General features: G+C 30.5%; 1 protein-coding gene across 4 annotated transcripts in view; it reads left to right on the top strand.

Annotated features, from left to right (window-relative positions):
• The window catches only part of LOC130894547 (fibroblast growth factor receptor homolog 1-like), a 44032-nt gene extending 32864 nt beyond the window's left edge, over positions 1-11168 (top strand). For 2 of the 4 annotated variants that reach the window (XM_057801435.1, XM_057801428.1), the window contains exons 6-12: positions 2925-3072; positions 3328-3457; positions 4869-4989; positions 5546-5777; positions 6012-6313; positions 6386-6623; positions 8407-11168. In XM_057801435.1, coding sequence (XP_057657418.1) covers positions 2925-3072; positions 3328-3457; positions 4869-4989; positions 5546-5777; positions 6012-6313; positions 6386-6623; positions 8407-8714 — 1479 coding nt within the window. In that variant the 3' untranslated portion in view covers positions 8715-11168. The remainder of the gene's footprint in view (positions 1-2924; positions 3073-3327; positions 3458-4868; positions 4990-5545; positions 5778-6011; positions 6314-6385; positions 6624-8406) is intronic. The other 2 variants (XM_057801451.1, XM_057801443.1) reach the window with 1 other exon arrangement.
• The last annotated feature ends 8183 nt before the right edge of the window (positions 11169-19351 follow it).

Raw genomic sequence — 19351 nt, 5'->3', positions numbered from 1 at the left:
TCTACCAAAAATTTTACGATATACTTAGTAATATCATTAAGAATTGTCACACTCAGAATAAATTATATGACCTTGATGTATAGGCAAGCATCATTAGCATATTTTGAGCAGACTATGATAAAAATAACGTTTTATCAGTAGCCTTGTTTACAAAAATTGATTTTTTCTTCCAATTTTTTTTGTTCACGATAGCGGAATAGTACAGATTTTGTTTATTTGACTACTTATGTTGGACTAACAAACTTGTCAACCAGGGCATATAACCAAGTGTCAAAATAGACACAATGATTTGGAGAGAAAAGTAAAACTTTTACTAGGTCTATACTATGTCGTGTTTCCTTTGACTGCTGACCACTGCCGTCATAGTTTGAATTGATGCAGAAAACGGCAGCAATAGGACGCAGTAAATGGTAATGTATTGAGCGACGTATTGGGTTTGCTATTGGAAGGTACGTATACAAAAGACTGTTGGAATAATGATTTGAGGGGCTATATAATAGCTATGCGTTATTTTGATAATTTCCTACAACTCACTTTACTGCCTTAGTTACAGCAGGACAACAACGTATGGTCACATAATGCACGTGTTTCGCAAAAAAAGCTGGCGTTGATGTCTTGTCGATGCCACCTCGATGCTAGATTTAAATATTATTAAACATGGCACGATAGGTCTATCCCATTTAACATTTATGTAGGATATGATTGATAGTAGACTGTACAAGTTACACTATCCTCCACAGACTTTGGTGCCATTAATCCACTAAGTTGCTTGGAACGAGGTGCCACAATCACACATCGGCCGCGTTTTTTAGTACATGCCCAAACATGTAAAGAAGTGTTTGTTAATATTTTAATGAGTACATGTTGATAAAATTTTTTATGAATTATTTTTTATTGGTGTAACTCTTCTAATGCATCGAGTATAAAATAATAGTCCAATAGAACTTTCCAGAATTTTTCCATTAATGAAAAACTATTCACTGATTTATTAAATTATTAATACGAAACAATAGTTCATATAACGTCAAATAAAGTATTACTGCCAAACAAAAAGTAAGGATAATAGTAACACAAGTTTCTAAGCAGTATTATTTATGAATTAAAAAAAAATAGAGAAAGCATTTTTAGGTTAACTGTGGTTCGATGAAACTATAAGTATTAACACGTTCATGTTTACAAAAGTGTACTGACGCTCTGTATGTAGGTACCTCAATTATTTAAAAATGTGTAATCAGTTTTGATAATTATTTGCAAAGTATAATTTCTCTTCTAAAACAAATTTATGATTTCAGAAGTGTTCTGGAATTTAAATAATAACACACGTTGATAGCCAATTCGTGTATAATGACGTTTGAAACTTTTTAATCGAACTCTCCTTCGTAAATGAAATAAATTTAAACAGCATGCTAGTTCACATTTTATTTATTTATCGAATTTCTAAAAATATGCTTGTATTTCGAAGTAGAACGGTCCAAATAACTTTTAATATGATATAAACAACGAGAACCGGAACTTTTTGAAATAAAGAAAAATTTTGAAACAATTGCGGATTATATTTAGTATTTCGCCCCTTATAAAAATTTGCGCACTGAAATTATACATTAACATACCATCAAATTAAATGCAATTACCTTAGCATAGAAGTTTATTTGAAAAAAATATTTTTCCAAACATCTGAGAAAAAGTTTCGTAATGTTTAGTCTACGAATTTCAATTATCGTTTATCTGAAATCTATGAAAAAAGAATATTTATATACATAGAAAAAATTTAGCAAGAAATTTAACTGATACTTGTATAAAACTCAACATCGCCTAACGTACTGAGAATCAATCAAGTTTATCATTTACCACTGCTTATAAAATATGAAGGTATCAGACAGGTATAAAGATAAAAGCATGAGAACACGACAGGAATCAATAGAATTATTGCCCAAAAAATATACAAATTCTGTAATTCCCAACAGGTATAATAGACAAACTTCAAATATACAAACTAACAGATTAAATGAATGTTGCATTAATCAACTATAAAGATGAAAAAAGCAAATTCTGCAAGCAAATAAAAAGTTGAAGAAACCAAATACAGTAAAGAGTAACAAAAATAAGTAGAATACCATGAGGAAGTCAAAATTGAGGACTAGAAAACTAGAATCATAGATTTATAAGAGGATTATAACAAACAGCCAGCAAACTAATAGTTAAAATAACAGAAATGTCAATTTAACGTATTTTCGAAGATCAAAACGTGATAAAAGCTGAAACATTAACTAGAAGTAACACATTTCTCCCGTACGTATACTTGGTTAAAGTGGATTGAGAAACTATTTAAAAATATCCAATGTAGAGCTCCAGGTATAAGCAACAGGAAATATATACTTAAGAACCGAAATATTCTTTTCAAGCAGAAATGAAGTTTGTTAAATGACTGATCTCCTCGGTAAACAAAACTGTCTAAACATCTATTTGATTTGCCATGACCTAGTCCAATTTCAAAGTGATCATTTTTTCTAGGAACAGACTTCAGCTGAAATATTTTATGAGCCGTAGAAAAATAAAAAGGCAATGAACAGTTTTAGTAAATTGTCGAATAAAATAAAAACTCTAAATGCTGCTGTCGTGACAACTATTAAAAAGATATTTTGAAAATGTCTTATTTAGTGGCATATTTTACTTTATAGTACTAAATGTATATTTTGCTAACAATAAACAACTTGATTTATGTTACGGTAGTATTTATCATGTTAACAATTTGTTTTCACATAATAATTGCTTGTCTTACACTTTTATAAAAAAACTAGTTATTTGTACTGATGAATTTTGAAAAATTAGTCGATACTCCTGAATATTTGGTAGTCTAAATGTGTTTCATATTGTGCATGTGATTTACAGCGTAGATATAAATTTTTATATTGATTTCTTCTTAGAAGAGCGATGATGGTAAAATGAATGCAGAAATATATGAAATTCTCAATGTTACTCACGCTGACGAAGGCTGGTACGCCTGTTTTGCTTCTAATAGTCTCGGAACTACAGTATCCAGAGCATACCTCACGGTAGTTGACGAACAGCCAGGTAAATAATATACTGTAAATGCTTATGAAACTTAGTAATCATTAATGGTAGTTAAACTATGATATAATTATGATTATAATCTGTAGTGATGTTAACGATCAAATAAATGATTATTCTATATTTGCCATTTTGTATTATTTGCATTATATCATCAACTCTCTCATTTTTGGATATTGTAATGAGTTTCAATTACTGGATAATGCAGAAAAATTAGCGTTACAGTTTATTGTGACAGAATAAATTATTTCTTTTAAGTCCTGGAAGAAGAGCCAAGCAGTTCAAGAGCTAATGTGGGGGTAATAGTGATTATAATCGGCATTGTTGCAATATTAGTAGTTTTTGTAATTTCATGCATCTGTATGCATTATCGACAAAAAATTAAACGGTGAGTTACTTCTATTGTTATCTAGTAATAATGTTTTTTAGAATTAGATCAATTTAAAAATACAAGTAGATTTGCATATCGCTGTCCATTTATATTTGTTGGATTCAAATTTCGAAGACTAAATCGATTACAGAGATATGAGTCCAAAATAATATTTACAGCTCTGGAATTCCAAAATACTGTGACCATTACCTTATTGACCAAAAAAAAACAGTTCTTGTTCCCTTGGGATTATTTTTGTTACTGGGATATAACGGTGTGAAAAATATAGTTGGGTTACGTTTGAAGATAATCAAATATTCGTATGATTTTAATTTTAATGCGTGCAAGCTTTTGATCCGCGTTTAACAAACCTTGCAGATACCTTTTTGTATGTACCAGTTTATGGAACACATCGCATACTTTATTAGTATCTCACGTTCGACACCATTCGTGTTCATTTGACCACTTTTAAAAACAGAGGACCGCTTACAAATTATTGGGACGCTCTATTTTCAGAACAAAATTCGCGAAATTTTGCTTCGATTTCTTCAACTGCTTTTTCACATAAAAAATAATGTTTAATTACAAAGCGAAATCCTTTAGCTCCATATTAATCCAATAAGGGAAACTGTTTTTATATATGTATTCAAACTTATGTCAGATTTATGTAAAATTTTGACAGTTGGAAACTAATCAAAATGATCACAGTAGTGAAAATGTTATTAACGTCACTCATCTATCTAATTTCCCTCATATAATCATATATCAATAAAACAATAGGATTGTTTCAACATTGAAAATAATTCAGAAACGGTTATGCTCATACGTGATACTAAAAAGGTGTTCCAACTGAAAATTGATTGTTTTTTAGACAATTTTCTAAACGTTCCATCTAATTTTGTGACTGTTTGCAAACAGTTTCGATAATTTCGGTTCATGGTGAGCTGAAACAGAAACCGTTCCAACTTGACATTTCTAAGGATCGTTTGATAACGGTGTAAAGCCTAGACCTGAGCACCAAAACAGTCAGAGCAGGTTATTATTATCCCAAAATCGTCAGTTTTCAACAAACTTTGTATTTATTTTCACCGTATTGGTAACACGTTCGTTTCTTTAAAGCATTCATTTATTTCTCAGTCCTAGTCTCTTATAATTTATTCGCATCAACTTAATTGTTTATTTTGATTTATGATTTACCTCTCTTGTACGAATAATAAATACATTATTTGAAGGAAAATTAGAGTAGGTAAACTAATATTTTAATGCAAATCACACATTTACATTGTCTACCATTTAGTGCAACGGTGAATAAAAATGCAAAGCTCCATTATTTCCTTCACATAATTTATTTAAATAATTAATAATTTTATCTAATAATGTACGAAGTATTCTTTAAAGCTGCTGCATTTATATTATTTGATTGTTTTAGAGAAAAACGAGAAAAAATGATTGCTGTTGAAACAGCCCGTGCTGCTATTGTTACTCAATGGACGAAAAAAGTTATTATAGAAAAAATTACCAACTCTTCGGAAAATATTTCAGAGCCTCTGGTAAAAATAAATGATTATTTTTATTAATTAAGGATAGGGTAAAAAAACAAATATTTTTCATTATAAATTCAATGGCCCGATGTTATATCCACCAAATCTACCACAAAACATAATTGGAAGTTTCTTTATCACATATTATTATTGCAAGAAAGAAATATTTAGTTATATTAGTGTATAGTTCTATAAGTGGAAGATGTTCCGACTAAGTGAAACAAATAGTGTATCGTTCTGTCTCTCCTCCGAGCGCTTCAGTTAGTTATTATTTTCCCACTATTCCCACTACTAATATTTTAGAGAATACTGTCGGCACCGTAACGTAGAGACGTTTTTTCCCTTAAGAACGGTCCGTACAGGAGTATTACATATATGCATGTTTCAAGAACATATTAGCCCCTATTACAAAAATATTTATGTCGTGGTTCTAAAATTAAATTCTAGTTTGGATTGGATGCGACTTTTCTATCAGAAATTCTAGTAATAGAGGACACAATTTTGGAAGTCTTTTCTTTTTTAAACAAACATGAATTATCGTTTCATAAAGCAATTCATTTTTCAGCTTATGCCAGTTGTTAAAATAGAAAAACATAAATCTCAAAACGCTAATTGCGAAGATGGGATGGTGTCTGAATATGAATTACCTATGGACTCTGACTGGGAAATACCAAGAGACTCGCTAATATTGGGAAAAACTCTAGGCGAAGGTGCTTTCGGTAGAGTTGTTAAAGCTGAAGCATCTAACATAGTTAAATCTGGAAGTAAAACTATTGTTGCTGTTAAGATGTTGAAAGGTGAGTAAATTCAAATGAAACCGCCGATTGTATATTCGAATTACACCATCTATAAACGCATTACAATCTACCAGGAGGTTAGATACCTCAGACTTTAAAGAATATTTTTTACAGATCAATTAAATTTTAGTAATCAGTTTACAATTTGTAACCAAAATAGAAAATTTGTATTTGAATATTAGAAAAAATAATTGGATATTAAATAGTTATCATATTTAAAATATATTATTTCAGAGGGCCACACCGATAACGAAATGATGGATTTAGTGTCAGAAATGGAAATGATGAAAATGATAGGACGACATATAAATATAATAAATTTATTAGGTTGTTGTACACAACAAGGTCCATTATTCGTAATAGTAGAATATGCTCCTGATGGAAATTTAAGAGATTTTTTAAGACAACATCGGCCTTCAGCTGGCTATGAATTAGCTGTCGGAGAAAAGAAAGAAAAGAAGACATTAACACAAAAAGATTTAGTATCTTTTGCTTATCAAGTTGCTAGAGGAATGGAATATCTGGCTTCAAGAAGAGTGAGTAAAGTTTCTACATCTCTATAGAAACAACCACTTTAGTAAATGTTACAATGTAACTCAATTTTCCAGTGTATACACAGAGACTTAGCAGCAAGAAATGTATTAGTAAGTGATGATTATATTTTAAAAATAGCTGATTTTGGATTAGCTAGGGATATCCACTGCAGTGATTACTACAGAAAAACGACAGATGGAAGATTACCTGTTAAGTGGATGGCTCCTGAAGCCCTATTCCACAGAGTTTACACCACACAGTCAGATGTTTGGTCTTACGGTATTTTGTTATGGGAAATTATGACATTAGGTGGTAAGTGTCTTTTCCTTTAATGTTTGAGTTACACCAAAGAAGAAGTAAAATATATTTATTTAAAACATTGTTCATAGATTCAAAAGTTTTCTGTTCAACGCTCATCTGCGATACAAAGACGAGTATATTTATAATAGAACTATACATTTTACTTAAATTATTTAGGTATATTTATCATTGATAGCTTTCTCGTTTTTATGAGAACCATTTTTAAAAAGTAATAAAATAAATTTTCTTGATGTCACATTATATAGAATTAACAATAACATAAGAACAAAATGGTATACGAAACCAACTTGGTCCTCAAGATATTTAAACTTCAATTCGTGTCATCCTATGTCACAAAAAAGATCAGTGATAATAAGTTAGATCTAAGATAGATCTATCCAACTATCAGATCCTGAATTTAGATGCTTAGCTATAAAAATCAAAAACTGCACTGAAAGAAAATAATTATCCTGAAAAAATGATAAACTACATATTCAAGAAAGGATAGATACTATAATCAATTAAGAAACAAAACAGAAACTAAACATTAAAACATTTTTCCTTACCATATGTACAAGGACTTGCCCAACAATTATCGAATTATTTCAATAAATATGATATTAGTATAAGTCATAGAGGACATAATACATTATCCAAATATTTCACTAAATTAAAATCTAAAACTTCAAAAATCAAAAGAAGTAATATTTTATATCAAGTGCCTTGTACTAATTGTGACGCTGTCTACATAGGACAAACATCTCAGTATTTAGAAAATAGACTAAGAGATCATCAATACGATAAAAAAAATAGAACTGCATTAACGAACCATGAAATATCAAAAAAACATAAATTCAATTATAGAGATTCAAAAATTCTTGGATCGAAATCTAATACATGAAAAAGAGAATTATTAGAAATGGTTAATATTCATAAGGACGACAAAGCTACGATTATATAAATTATAAAAAAGACCTAAATCATTTAAGTAAAATTTAATACAGAGTAAAACAGATTTGTATTTGGTTTTATTTATTTTTATTTTGAAAATCATGATGTAGTTGATCTGTTGGTTAATATTACAATAATAGATACACTGAAAGTAGTCGACACGTCAAATTTTTGTCTGTCTTTTAAAAATTATAAAATACAAATTAATTTTAAAACACAAGAGACCTAAAATCATACGATTTAGAAACATAAACATATATAAAAGGTCTGAGAAATATTAGAATAATGAAATTGTAGAATAAAAGGAATATACTAATCATTTTAACTGAAATTTTGAGGTATCAATTATCTTTACGAATTTATCAATATTATTATGGTGCTATTTATTCTCCTCATTTTTTCAATTAGTGAATCTTTCAAGGACCAATTGTAAGAAAAATGAATGAATAATGACAAATAGTATAATGTAATTATAATACGGCAGCTTTTGGTACGACAAATATATTTTCCTTATATGCTTGATTAGTTTTTCATCAAATCGTTCGTGGCTTATAAAATGGAAATTTTTAATTGCGTGTATCAAATTTTAAACATCGCAACAAGATAACTAGCCCGTATAAGTGCAAGAAAAACACTTTTCTCCTCTCTAATCTCTAAAAACTTGATAATGGGTAGTAACCAAAACTGTGTTGTTATAGCCTTGAGAAGCGTGCATTATTGGAAATAATGAATCATTCAACAATAAATAAATCCACTATTAATGTGTTTTTGAATATTATTAATGTGACACAAAATGAACAATTTCTTCTTCATATTTGACAAACATAATTTGAATATTTTTTAGGTACACCCTATCCTTCTGTTCCAAGTGTAGAAAAACTGTTTCAGTTGTTACGAAATGGACACAGAATGGAGAAACCGCCTTGTTGTTCTTTAGAAATATATATGTTGATGCGTGAATGTTGGAGTTACCAACCAAATGAACGTCCAGTATTTTCCGAGTTAGTTGAAGATTTAGATAGAATATTAACTATCACTGCAAATGAAGAATATTTGGATTTGGGTTTGCCTCAGTTAGACACCCCTCCTTCAAGTCAGGAATCAAGCTGCGATGAAGACTTTCCAATTTCTATTCCACAGCATCTGCCCTAGTCAATAATTTAAAATAAAAACATGAATGGAACTTGAAAAATTTCATGATTTGACAAAGTGCTCCATACTTTTGTTTATATTACCAATGGTATTACTTATATTGTATTCTCATATTGAGTAAAATACGAACAAAATATAAATAAAATGATAAATAATGGGGTTTACTTATTGTCGTTAAAATATTACTAAATGTTTTGTAATTGTTGTATGGTTTAACATATGTATACTGCAATCTGTCGTATATTGAGTTTTATATTTGATACATAGTTGTAATAATAATAATAATGATAATAATACTGTAAATTATACTACAGTAGTTGTGTCGTGTTAAACGGCAACCCAGAAGAAACAGGAATTGAAACTGATTCTGCGGATTGCAGAGATGAATATAATCAAGGAAACTAGCAAATCATTAGTAAACAATAGTAAAAAATACAAACGATTGAGCAGTTGTTGGTGGATGGTGCGTACAATACAATCTACCCAGCAGATTTCATTTTATGTACTATAGCTTTTCGGAAACTATGATCCTGCATCAGATAAATTACCTATCAGCTGAATGTGAATACTTACCTAGAACTATATTTTTATAAAAGTTTTGGTGAAAATTTCAAAAACTCATTCTACAAATACCTATTATTTTATAGGTTTCCTTTGTTTATGGACCTTAATTCAGTTGTGTAATAGAACCGTAAGAATCAATATTCTGTCGATTATGCTGCTCATAAGAATTAATCATAGAATTAATAAATATTAAATTTCAAACAGGTAAAAAAGTCGTCGCACTCTCGAGAGACTATAGCGCATTTTTTATCGTTAGCAATCATAACAAAAATCTTAATTCATAAAACGAAATTTTATATATAATTTCATTTATTTTATAATTTTGTTCTCATTATTTCTTGATAATTCTCATTATGATATGGTTTATGAAATGAACAATGACCCTAAATGACATGAATTGACGTCCATTGAAGCCAATTGACGTGTATTGTTATGTTGGTCGATGACTTATGATGTCTATTAACGTCGATTCACGTCAATTCCTGTCATTTGACCAATGGAATCACATTTCGGTTAAAATGATTAAATGTTTCCTAAAAATGTCAAAAATTTCATTTGTTTGTAGGCACATATACAGCTATATAGGAATTAAGTGCGGACAGACGGACGAACGAACAAAACGTCAGCTTTAGCACATTTAAATCAAAATGCGCTAAAAACATTTGCAAATGAAACAAGAAAGGTTAACCCAATCATAATTTCCGAGAAGCTATTAGACTAAATTATTTTCGTCAAAATAAGATTCACGACTTTATTAAGATCATAGCTTATAAATAAACTCATCTTAACTTCATATAATTTGAAAATTGTCAAATATTCAATCTAATTTCAATAGTTGTTAGTATTCATCAATGTCCAACAAATCCATTTACAATCAAAAATTATGATTTCTAACTATATATCTAGTCCTCCCTGTGTTTGTTATTTGTAATATGAGCGATATTAATTTCAATGCAAAGTGTAGGTACATCTTACTATTGCAAATGTTTTTATTTGGATAGAAATGTTGAAAATGTGACTGCAGTTTCTAAATATAAGTGATTGGCAATACAATACAAGAACACATTTTCAGTTTTTAAATTAATGCAAAACGTCTAAAAGTATGTTTAAAGAATTTTGGGATTATAATGTCTATAACACGGTACGCCAACACATGAAATCTGTGCTATTATACAGAGTAAGCGTCAAGTATGCAGCGCCACAATTATTTCGGAAGCGGCTTGCAAGATTTGTATAAATTTTAGATATTAAGGGTTTTTTAATCGCAAACTATATTTGTGATGTCAGATTTTTCGATTTTCTGGAAATATAATGATTTTGGCTACTTCGAATAGACTATTCTAATTATTTTTTGTTCTCACAATTCTTAAAAAATAATTTTCGCGTAATATTTGCTACTCAATTGCCATTTGCATTATAGAGATAATTCATTCAATGATACATATCCTAATGGAATTCTCAAGTCTACTGTTACGAAATGCTACAGCAAAATAGATGTTCGTGTCAAAATAAATCCAAGTTTGAATAAGTAAGCAGAGTAGAAACCTCTTAAAACATAAATTAATACAAGCCAAGATATTTTTAAAGTTTTATAATATATTTTCCAACAACTCCGAAATTATGACAATTACTTATAAATAACATTACTGAACCATATTTCCCAATATTTCAAGGTGATGTTTTTTGAAGAACAGTCTAATTATATTTATAGATAAACGAAACATCTGACAACAATGTAAATAACATAAAATCGTGTAAGTTGTTTCCGAGATAATTGCGGTATTCCAAACTTAAAACTCTTTATGTATGCATTTTTTGTAAAATTGAAGTGTGTAAGTAATTAATAGTTTAGAGAATTTTCAGATATTTGTAAATAAAATGTTTTAAACTGATCTGAATTGTTCCTTTACTGCATTTGAAGTATTTTTCCCATGTGTTTCAACCTGCTACTAAACTAAAATAACGATAGTAACATAAAAAAATGTTAATTTGTGTTATGTGTGTATTTGAAAACTGGTCTGAGTACTTATTTGCTACAACATGCTTTTAAAATCATATACAAGTGTTACAAAAATTAATGGAATTATAATTAACGTTCTAGTAATTAGAAAGTATTTTATTATATATTTATTTATTATATATCTACATTTGTTCAACAACCACAGAATATGTAATTCAAACTACCCAATGACTTTAAGTACAGTACAGTTTCTTATCTTAACATTGGAATCAGCATGAGAAAATTTTCCCAGGTATTCTGTTTATTGTGGTAAGTGGATATAATTCATAAACCTAAATATGCTTAGATAACTCTGCTGAAATGCGTGTTCACCCAAAATTATTAAAGAAGATTGATTGATTATATTAGTGGATTATTTTATGACTACGTTCATCATCTATTTTTATAACGTCAGTGATAGGTGTATCTCCAGTTACAATTCTTACAAGGTGTACATTTGCTATGTTTATTGTAAAAAATTCTCTAGCTACTTCTTTGGGGGTAGCATACTAGTTACACGCAGACCACTCCAACCCATCTCGATTTCAATTTATTTTTAAAATAGGAATAAAGATTAAATAAGAATTAAAGGTAAATTCGAATCTACTTTCAATCAAATACCTCAAATCCTTTCTATATTCTAAATACTGCAGAGAAAATCAAGCCATCTGATTAATACTTGGTTGGTTGAAGTATACCCCATATAGATTTATCCAATGCTATTTATATCAGGATATACGAATCAACATCTACCTACATTGGTTGTAATTGATACTGGTGAAGCCGGCGCACCGTGTTCGTTTTATAAAAAATGTGATAAACTATACTTATAGAAGTATTATACTATATTAACTAGTATATTTCAACAATATTTAATGTATATATCAAGACGTTCGTAATATTTTAAAGTTGAAAATTTTCTATCTAAGCATACTCATATTAAGGTGATCTTTATCCCCCCGAAGCATCTTATTCCTTATCACTTTTATCTTTTGTCAAAGATCAATCAGATTTTGAGGAGGACGCTGTAAATCCCAAGTTTGTCCGGCTATGTGGGCGAAAGTTATCCAGTTGGAATTTGAATGTATCGATATCTATTCATATTACCCCTGATCAAGACGTGACTTTGAGTCAACAGCAACAATACCCATACCTTAGCTACAACTCAACAAAAAATTGAGTGGTACGACTTTTGCCACACGTCTCCTTTTCGCCCTGGCTCCACCATCACGCATATTTAGATAGATGATTCACCGTGTTTCCATTCTGTTTTACGCTAGTCGTTCTTGGTACTAAAGTCGATTTCTTATATGTTCTAGAGCAAAAGGTCGGTATGAAATCGGTTTATCAGCACTTCGCACTCCAAGAACTAATTATCTTCTATTGTACTTCTCACTCGTCCTGTACCTCTGGCTTTTCCCGGTCGGCCTTCTTAATATCATACCTGTTAACAATTGACAATGTAACGCTCTTTCGTCGCTACTTTCTCAAATCTCACGTTAGCAAATTACCGCATGCGCGTTTATCATTTCCGGTACCAACTTTACAAACTGTTTTCTTACTCGTTCGTCTGTAGGCCCTAACACGACCACCACTAAGATGTGAATACTCAGCGCCATCCCAAGAAACCTAAAGCTCGGCGGTTGAGAACAGCAATCTTATAAACTAAGCTCGGTTTAGTTTAGTTTAGTTGCGGGCCTATGAACCGCACCAGGACTCAACGTGTTAAAATCGGTAAAATCGTTGCTTATGTGTTAGAGAAATACTAACTTCGTTACAACAACATTATGTCCTGTATATTCTTCCAGGAATTTCTCGGAGTGACAGACCGGATTGCCAAAGATCAACAATTCGACTTCTTAATTAACTGCCGATAACTTGAGTACTTGCAGCAAAAAAGTGAGGCAAAACAAGACTGTTTGATTGATAACTCTCATCTTATAATCTTCCAAATTTATAATAAAAATGTACATGAAAATGTGAATCTAACTAATCTTTACTGGGTGTTCGGAAAACTATTAGTTTGTTAATCGTGTTTCTCTCTATACATTAAAGAATGTACTACAGACTTGAATCTGCAGCACAAATCGTAAATCCTACTTAAATTATTGGTCCTAAATGTACGTAATTTAGTTCCTGATTTTTCAAGCATTACACACATTCCAATATCTTTATACATTTTTATCAGTCTTAAACAATTGAACGCACGATAGCAAAGTTAGAGAATTGAATTTATAATCCCCGACAGAGTATTGATTGTAGGCTCATGCCTATCTCCATACCACTTATCAGCATCTCTATTTATCTTTGTGTCAATTCTTCCGAGTGTCTAGTTTGTGATTAAGTGTTTTTTAGAGTTGTGTGCTAATGACTCTTCTTGACGAGAAAATGAATATATATTCTTCATTGCCCTTTATTTAGACATTTGTAAAAAAGTATTATTAGATAACAATAATCGAATCATAATAATAATAGGAAATAATAACAATTATAAACTCTGTCATGGAACAAAGAATGTCTTTCGGATTCTCCGATCTAACAATGTTTAAACTTTTGTAGATCTGTCTCAATTCAAATCAACTAAAACAGAAGTAAAAAGCAAAAATGAATCAGTTTATCGATTTCGTCATTAGTTTTAGAACTCTAAAAAATAGACGAAATTGCGTATTAAAAAGAAGGATAGTGTTTATAGTAGTAAATTCAAGTGAGCGATTTTATTGAATTTTCTGAAAACTGATACAATTACAATTTTCGAATTATCCAAGTTTTAAAATATTTATAATAGTAATAATGAAAATCATAATTAAATTTAATGCAAATGGCTTCGTGATAGCAGTCTTAGATAAGAAGTAATTTTTTTTTAATATGATTTCAAGTTAACAAGAATACCATCTATTTCGATAGTTCCTTCACGTCAAATACTTAAAATGAGATCTTGTGATATAAAATAGTCATAGATAGTAAACCGGAAGTGCCAGAGGTCAAAATAGATTTTTATATTGATTACGAATTTGTATATTACGAATATTACGCGGATAGATAGAATCATTATCTCTTTCCTCTGTAAAACAATGAGACCTAAGATAATTAAAATTTTCCTGGATCAAAGACAAAAATTGAAGGATTTGGATTAAGAGAAATAAAAGTAAATCACACCGAAAAATTGGACTAAGACCACGTAATTATAATCTTCACGTATTTTCTCATAGTCTACAAATTCAATAAATATATAGCCAATAGTACCAAATAATGATTATGCACTTGCCCCATTGTTCACAACAACTAATCTTATTACGTTTTCCAACAGTGAAAGGGCCATGTGGAATAACACGGAAATTCCTGTTATGTCAATATAAAAATGCTGTTATATAGGCGTTGCCATGTAATTTAATAACTTAATCAATATAATAATACTGAATACACTGTTTAATGCTACTATAACACCAACACTCACGATTACTCTGTTTGACGTGCATTTTGATAATCAAGTTAAAACTTCGATCTCTGGACGATAACGTGGTCAGACAGTTAATTGTAATTGTTGATGTAATGGTAACAGTGAACAGTGTTTTCAGTATGAATATCAATAATGGTTACAGAAATTCTACCTTAGTAAAAAGGATTCATTAGTAGCTCATTAAAAAAAAATAGCTCTTGGTGAGAAGACTTCTGGCTTTCATTTATTACCGAAGCATTTATTTCATAACAAGAGGTACATAAAGGTATTTTCTCTTTGGAAGTTGTTGGGTCATATTGTGGTTTACTCAAAACACATTTTAAATACATTTTATTGTTCGAGGCTTGACTGAGAAGTTTCCACCTGAAGATCCCCTTATCGATAAGAACTGGGAAATACATTTGCGCGTCCGTTGAAAGCCTCTCACTAAAATTTCAGCTATTTTGGACGCTTAGTTTTTGTTTGACAATCGTATATAACTGAGTATTTTTTATTTAAATATTTTTTTAAAAATGAAAAAACTGGGTATCAAGTAATAATTGAATATTTGTTTTTGTAATGCAATACGCCTACACAAATAAAAGGGGATTTAGACACTGTCGACGGAGTCTGCACCACGTTTTACGACCGTATAATGTTGGGCAATCTGCATATCAAAAGAATGCATTTGCCACATACCGACTGAAGAATTATAAGAGCGCATTCGAATGAACATTTCCCAGGCCATATTGACGCGGTTTAAGCATAATGAGTAGGATTTTTTGTGTCGATTCATAAATGTAGATGGAACGTGGATCCACCACTACACTGCTGAAACGAGAAAGTAGGCAAATGACAAATCTGCTACCAAAGAGGCAAACATGGTAACAATGACTGGATAATTGATGGCAACCGTTTTTTGGGATAGTCACTGGATTATACGGGGACATTATCGCATACGTAAAAGTCTATATTGAGGAGAAATACGGCAAATATTATTTGGAAGAGTTAAAAAGATCATCGCTGGTAAAAGTGTATAAACTTAAAAGGAGACCATGTCTTGTTTCTTTGTTAGGCCAGAAACCAGATGTTAGGTAGGAAACTTTTAGACAACCCTCATAATAGTCCAAAGATCTAAAATATTATTCACTTGCATTGACATTTATCAAAATTAAATGCTTATTTAATAATTAGAAATGCTAATGTGTTCTTATAAATAATATCCATATGTATTGACGTTGTATTTTGCTTTGTCGCCTTTCTGGGTTTGACTTCTAGTTCTTGAGCCGGTCCACGATTCGCATCCACCCCTGGTGTTCCTAATTTACTTAGGTACTTCAAAAGATACACTAACCTAAAATACAATCAAGTACTAATGGACATATAGAAAGAAGTTACATTAATTTATTAATGTATGCATAATAACATATTGTTAGTTTCAAATCTATAGTGGCTATAGTCTAAAGTAGCACTCATATATCAGTAAAATGATAAAATATACTATTTTATGAGAACCCAGGCAAAAACACCATTTCTCATTCTTAGCTTATACCATCGTATGCACCGTTTTCCAATACCAAGATGAAGAGAGTCAGTTATTAATGTGAAAAGGTTGTAAAGAAAAAAGAAATCAAAAACAAGACAAAAATTGAAAACTTCCAGAGGTACTGCTAGATTAATATATTGGTGACAAATTTACATCTAAATAAAAAGTAGACGATAGAGTCTTTTATAGTATATTGTAAAGACAAAGCCACCGTTACATGTTGTCTTTTTGCTAAAATTTATTTTCTTCCTGTTTCGATTACCAAAATAGGTAAGCTACAGATCAACACTCCACTATAAGTATACTATAACTAAGTATAGTTGTGATTTAGAGAGTTGGATAGTAAGTGACTTCCTCTTTTTCCAAATAATAGCTGTGAATATTAGTCACAATATAAATATCATTATGGTTTAGAGATATTTGGAGAAATGAAGGTATTAAGTTACAGTTTTTAATTTATTGGACAGTTATTTGATTTATGCTTCGTTTTCTTACATGTCTAAAAATATACAATAAGGAAGACATTACATGTCTAAAAATATACAATAAGGAAGACATTACAGTTTTATGAATACGTAATTACAATTACCATAGGTAGTACGTTACATTCACTTTTATCATAAAAATTATACACTTTTTTGTAATTATTAGTCCAAAATATATTTCGGAGGTTATAAACACACATTTTTAATGAGAATAAATGAAAACTGTACTCGGCAAAAAAGACCCATATTTACATAATTCTTTCCATTTAATAAATTATTGTTATTTTTAATAAATCCGTTTTCCGAAAAAGAATGCGTCTCGGACTTTGAACCCTCATAAATATTAAATATACATGGAAACAGTTGAATTATTGAAAGTATGTTCAAATTTTGAAATTGCAAAAGAATCACCTGCATCTTGGGCATTGAAATATATCTGGAACATAATTTCCAAAATAAGATACAAATTTTGGACAATACATTAATAACCAGTAAAATAATAATAATATAATGATACTTATTTGCCATCTTCTTGCTAACTAAATATTTGATTAATGGAATAATTTTAAACAATATGAATAAATCTACTTCATCTAGAGAGAGAGAGACCCTCATATATGTGATACTTCTATATGGAGAGTTTCTATAAGTGGAAGCTGTTCCGACTACGGAAGACAGAATGGCAACGATTTTTCTATCCTCCTAGGTTTCAGCTCGATTCTGCGCAGTCTCAAGCATGCGCAGTATAGATAAGGTATCTCGAACGAGAGAGAAAATGAATATTGTCAGCACCGTAACGTAGGGACATTTTTTTCCATACCAACTGGCCATATAGGAGTATTACATGTATGGAGACCCTTTAATTAAGTAGTTTTACTCTGATTAAGTCCTAATGTCATTTTGGTAAATGGATTAATCACTCAATGTTATGTCTTACTTTAGGAAGAATATGATGGCCTACGTAATAAAAGGTTTTGAAATTAAAAAAATCATTTTTGTAAAGTCGCTGCTAGATCAACATTCTTACTTGGTATATTAAGTAAGTATGTAGGAGTCATTATTCTGCTGCATTTGTATCGGAGTGAAGAGTGGATTTTATGATAGATTGTAAGTCATACCAGCGCCGAGCACGATTGTATGTTTTTAGTGAACTATAGTATTTCTCTAAATCAGTTGCCAGATAGTGTCATTCTCACGAAAAAAAAAATCGATAACATTTTTCCTATTTGAGTGGGACATAAGCATCTTGAAATGAAAGGCACAGTCAAGCATCTTGGAATAACAATCGATAGTGAGCTGAAATTCTGATAGCAAATTCGTTTCACAGCTAACAAAGCCGCAACGAGTGTTGATGCTCTAAGCAAGTTATAGAAGGTGGTCTAGTGGCGAGTAAGAAGAGGTTGCACATAGGTGCAATCTAAAATCCTGAGAGTAAAAAAATATCAAAAAAGGCAAGAACAAGTACAAAAAAGAGCAATGGTTATTCCGATGAAACTTCTTGCTTTGGAAGAAAAGGGCAATATACCTGAGAAAAGTGGAGGTATTCGGATAAAGAAATGCACAGGAGGAAAGGACTAGTACGATAGAAGAATGGCAAAATTTTTGGGAGCGAGAACAGAGAGTAAGGTGGACGAAACGGTTGATACCACGCTTGTAACCTTGGATAGACAGGCACCTAGGCGAAGTTGGATACTATCCTAAACAATTTTCATCCTAAAAGGTGTCAATATGCTAAAAATTCCAAGGGGTCAAAAGGAATAATTTACATTTATTCCTATAACGCAAGTTATAAAAAGAAACTAACTATGAAGACAGTATTCTAAGCCGTTGAAGAAGAATAACGATTTATGTATACCGGAAGGATAGTGAAATTAAGTAGTGAAACGAAACAAAATTGATAAATTTTTAATGGAGTATTATTATATCATAGCAAAACGGATTGAATTCTTGAGAAAGTTAAACAGATATAAAGAAGAAAGGTGAACAATAGTATAATGTGACGGAACCTAAATGCAGAGCTCACATAGACGTTTCAAATCAAATCAGCGGAAAGCTTATAAATACAAAGAGCTTTGGTAGTTGGTTAATAGGAAAGTTTATTCTGAAAGACGAAAAAAATGTGTTTTGGTATTAGATAATGCCCTAATACTTTGGTAGGGCCAATAACTAATTCCTCGCAAAGAAAGCTGCGATGCGAGATTGGTTAACAGAAAGAAGTGTTTTTTATTACATAGTTGATACCAAAATGGAATTTTGGGTGACAAATTTGTTTCGCAGACATAAAAGCTAAGTTGACTGCTGCCAATCAATACTATTTTTCAATAATTAAATTACTAAGTTTTCTCTACTCTAATTAGGTAAAACAAGAATTAGACCTATCTTGATTCATGTAGCCGAAATTTGGTCTATCAATCAAAATGAGGAAAAAATTCTTATTACTTTAGAAAAGAAAATTCCGATAAAATATACGTACTAATAAAAGATGGAGATGAGAAATTTTTCCTATAGTTGCAGGAAAACAATATTTTTGTAATGTCAATTTGTATTTCAACTTATTATTATACCTTCATACAAACAAAATCTATAACAAACTTAGATGTGGCTATT

Source organism: Diorhabda carinulata, chromosome 1 (assembly GCF_026250575.1).
Source record: "Diorhabda carinulata isolate Delta chromosome 1, icDioCari1.1, whole genome shotgun sequence".
In the NCBI taxonomy this organism is placed as follows: Eukaryota; Metazoa; Arthropoda; class Insecta; order Coleoptera; family Chrysomelidae; genus Diorhabda; species Diorhabda carinulata.
The sequence above is the reverse complement of the archived record's forward strand: the minus strand, read 5'-3'. Positions and strand labels throughout refer to the sequence as shown.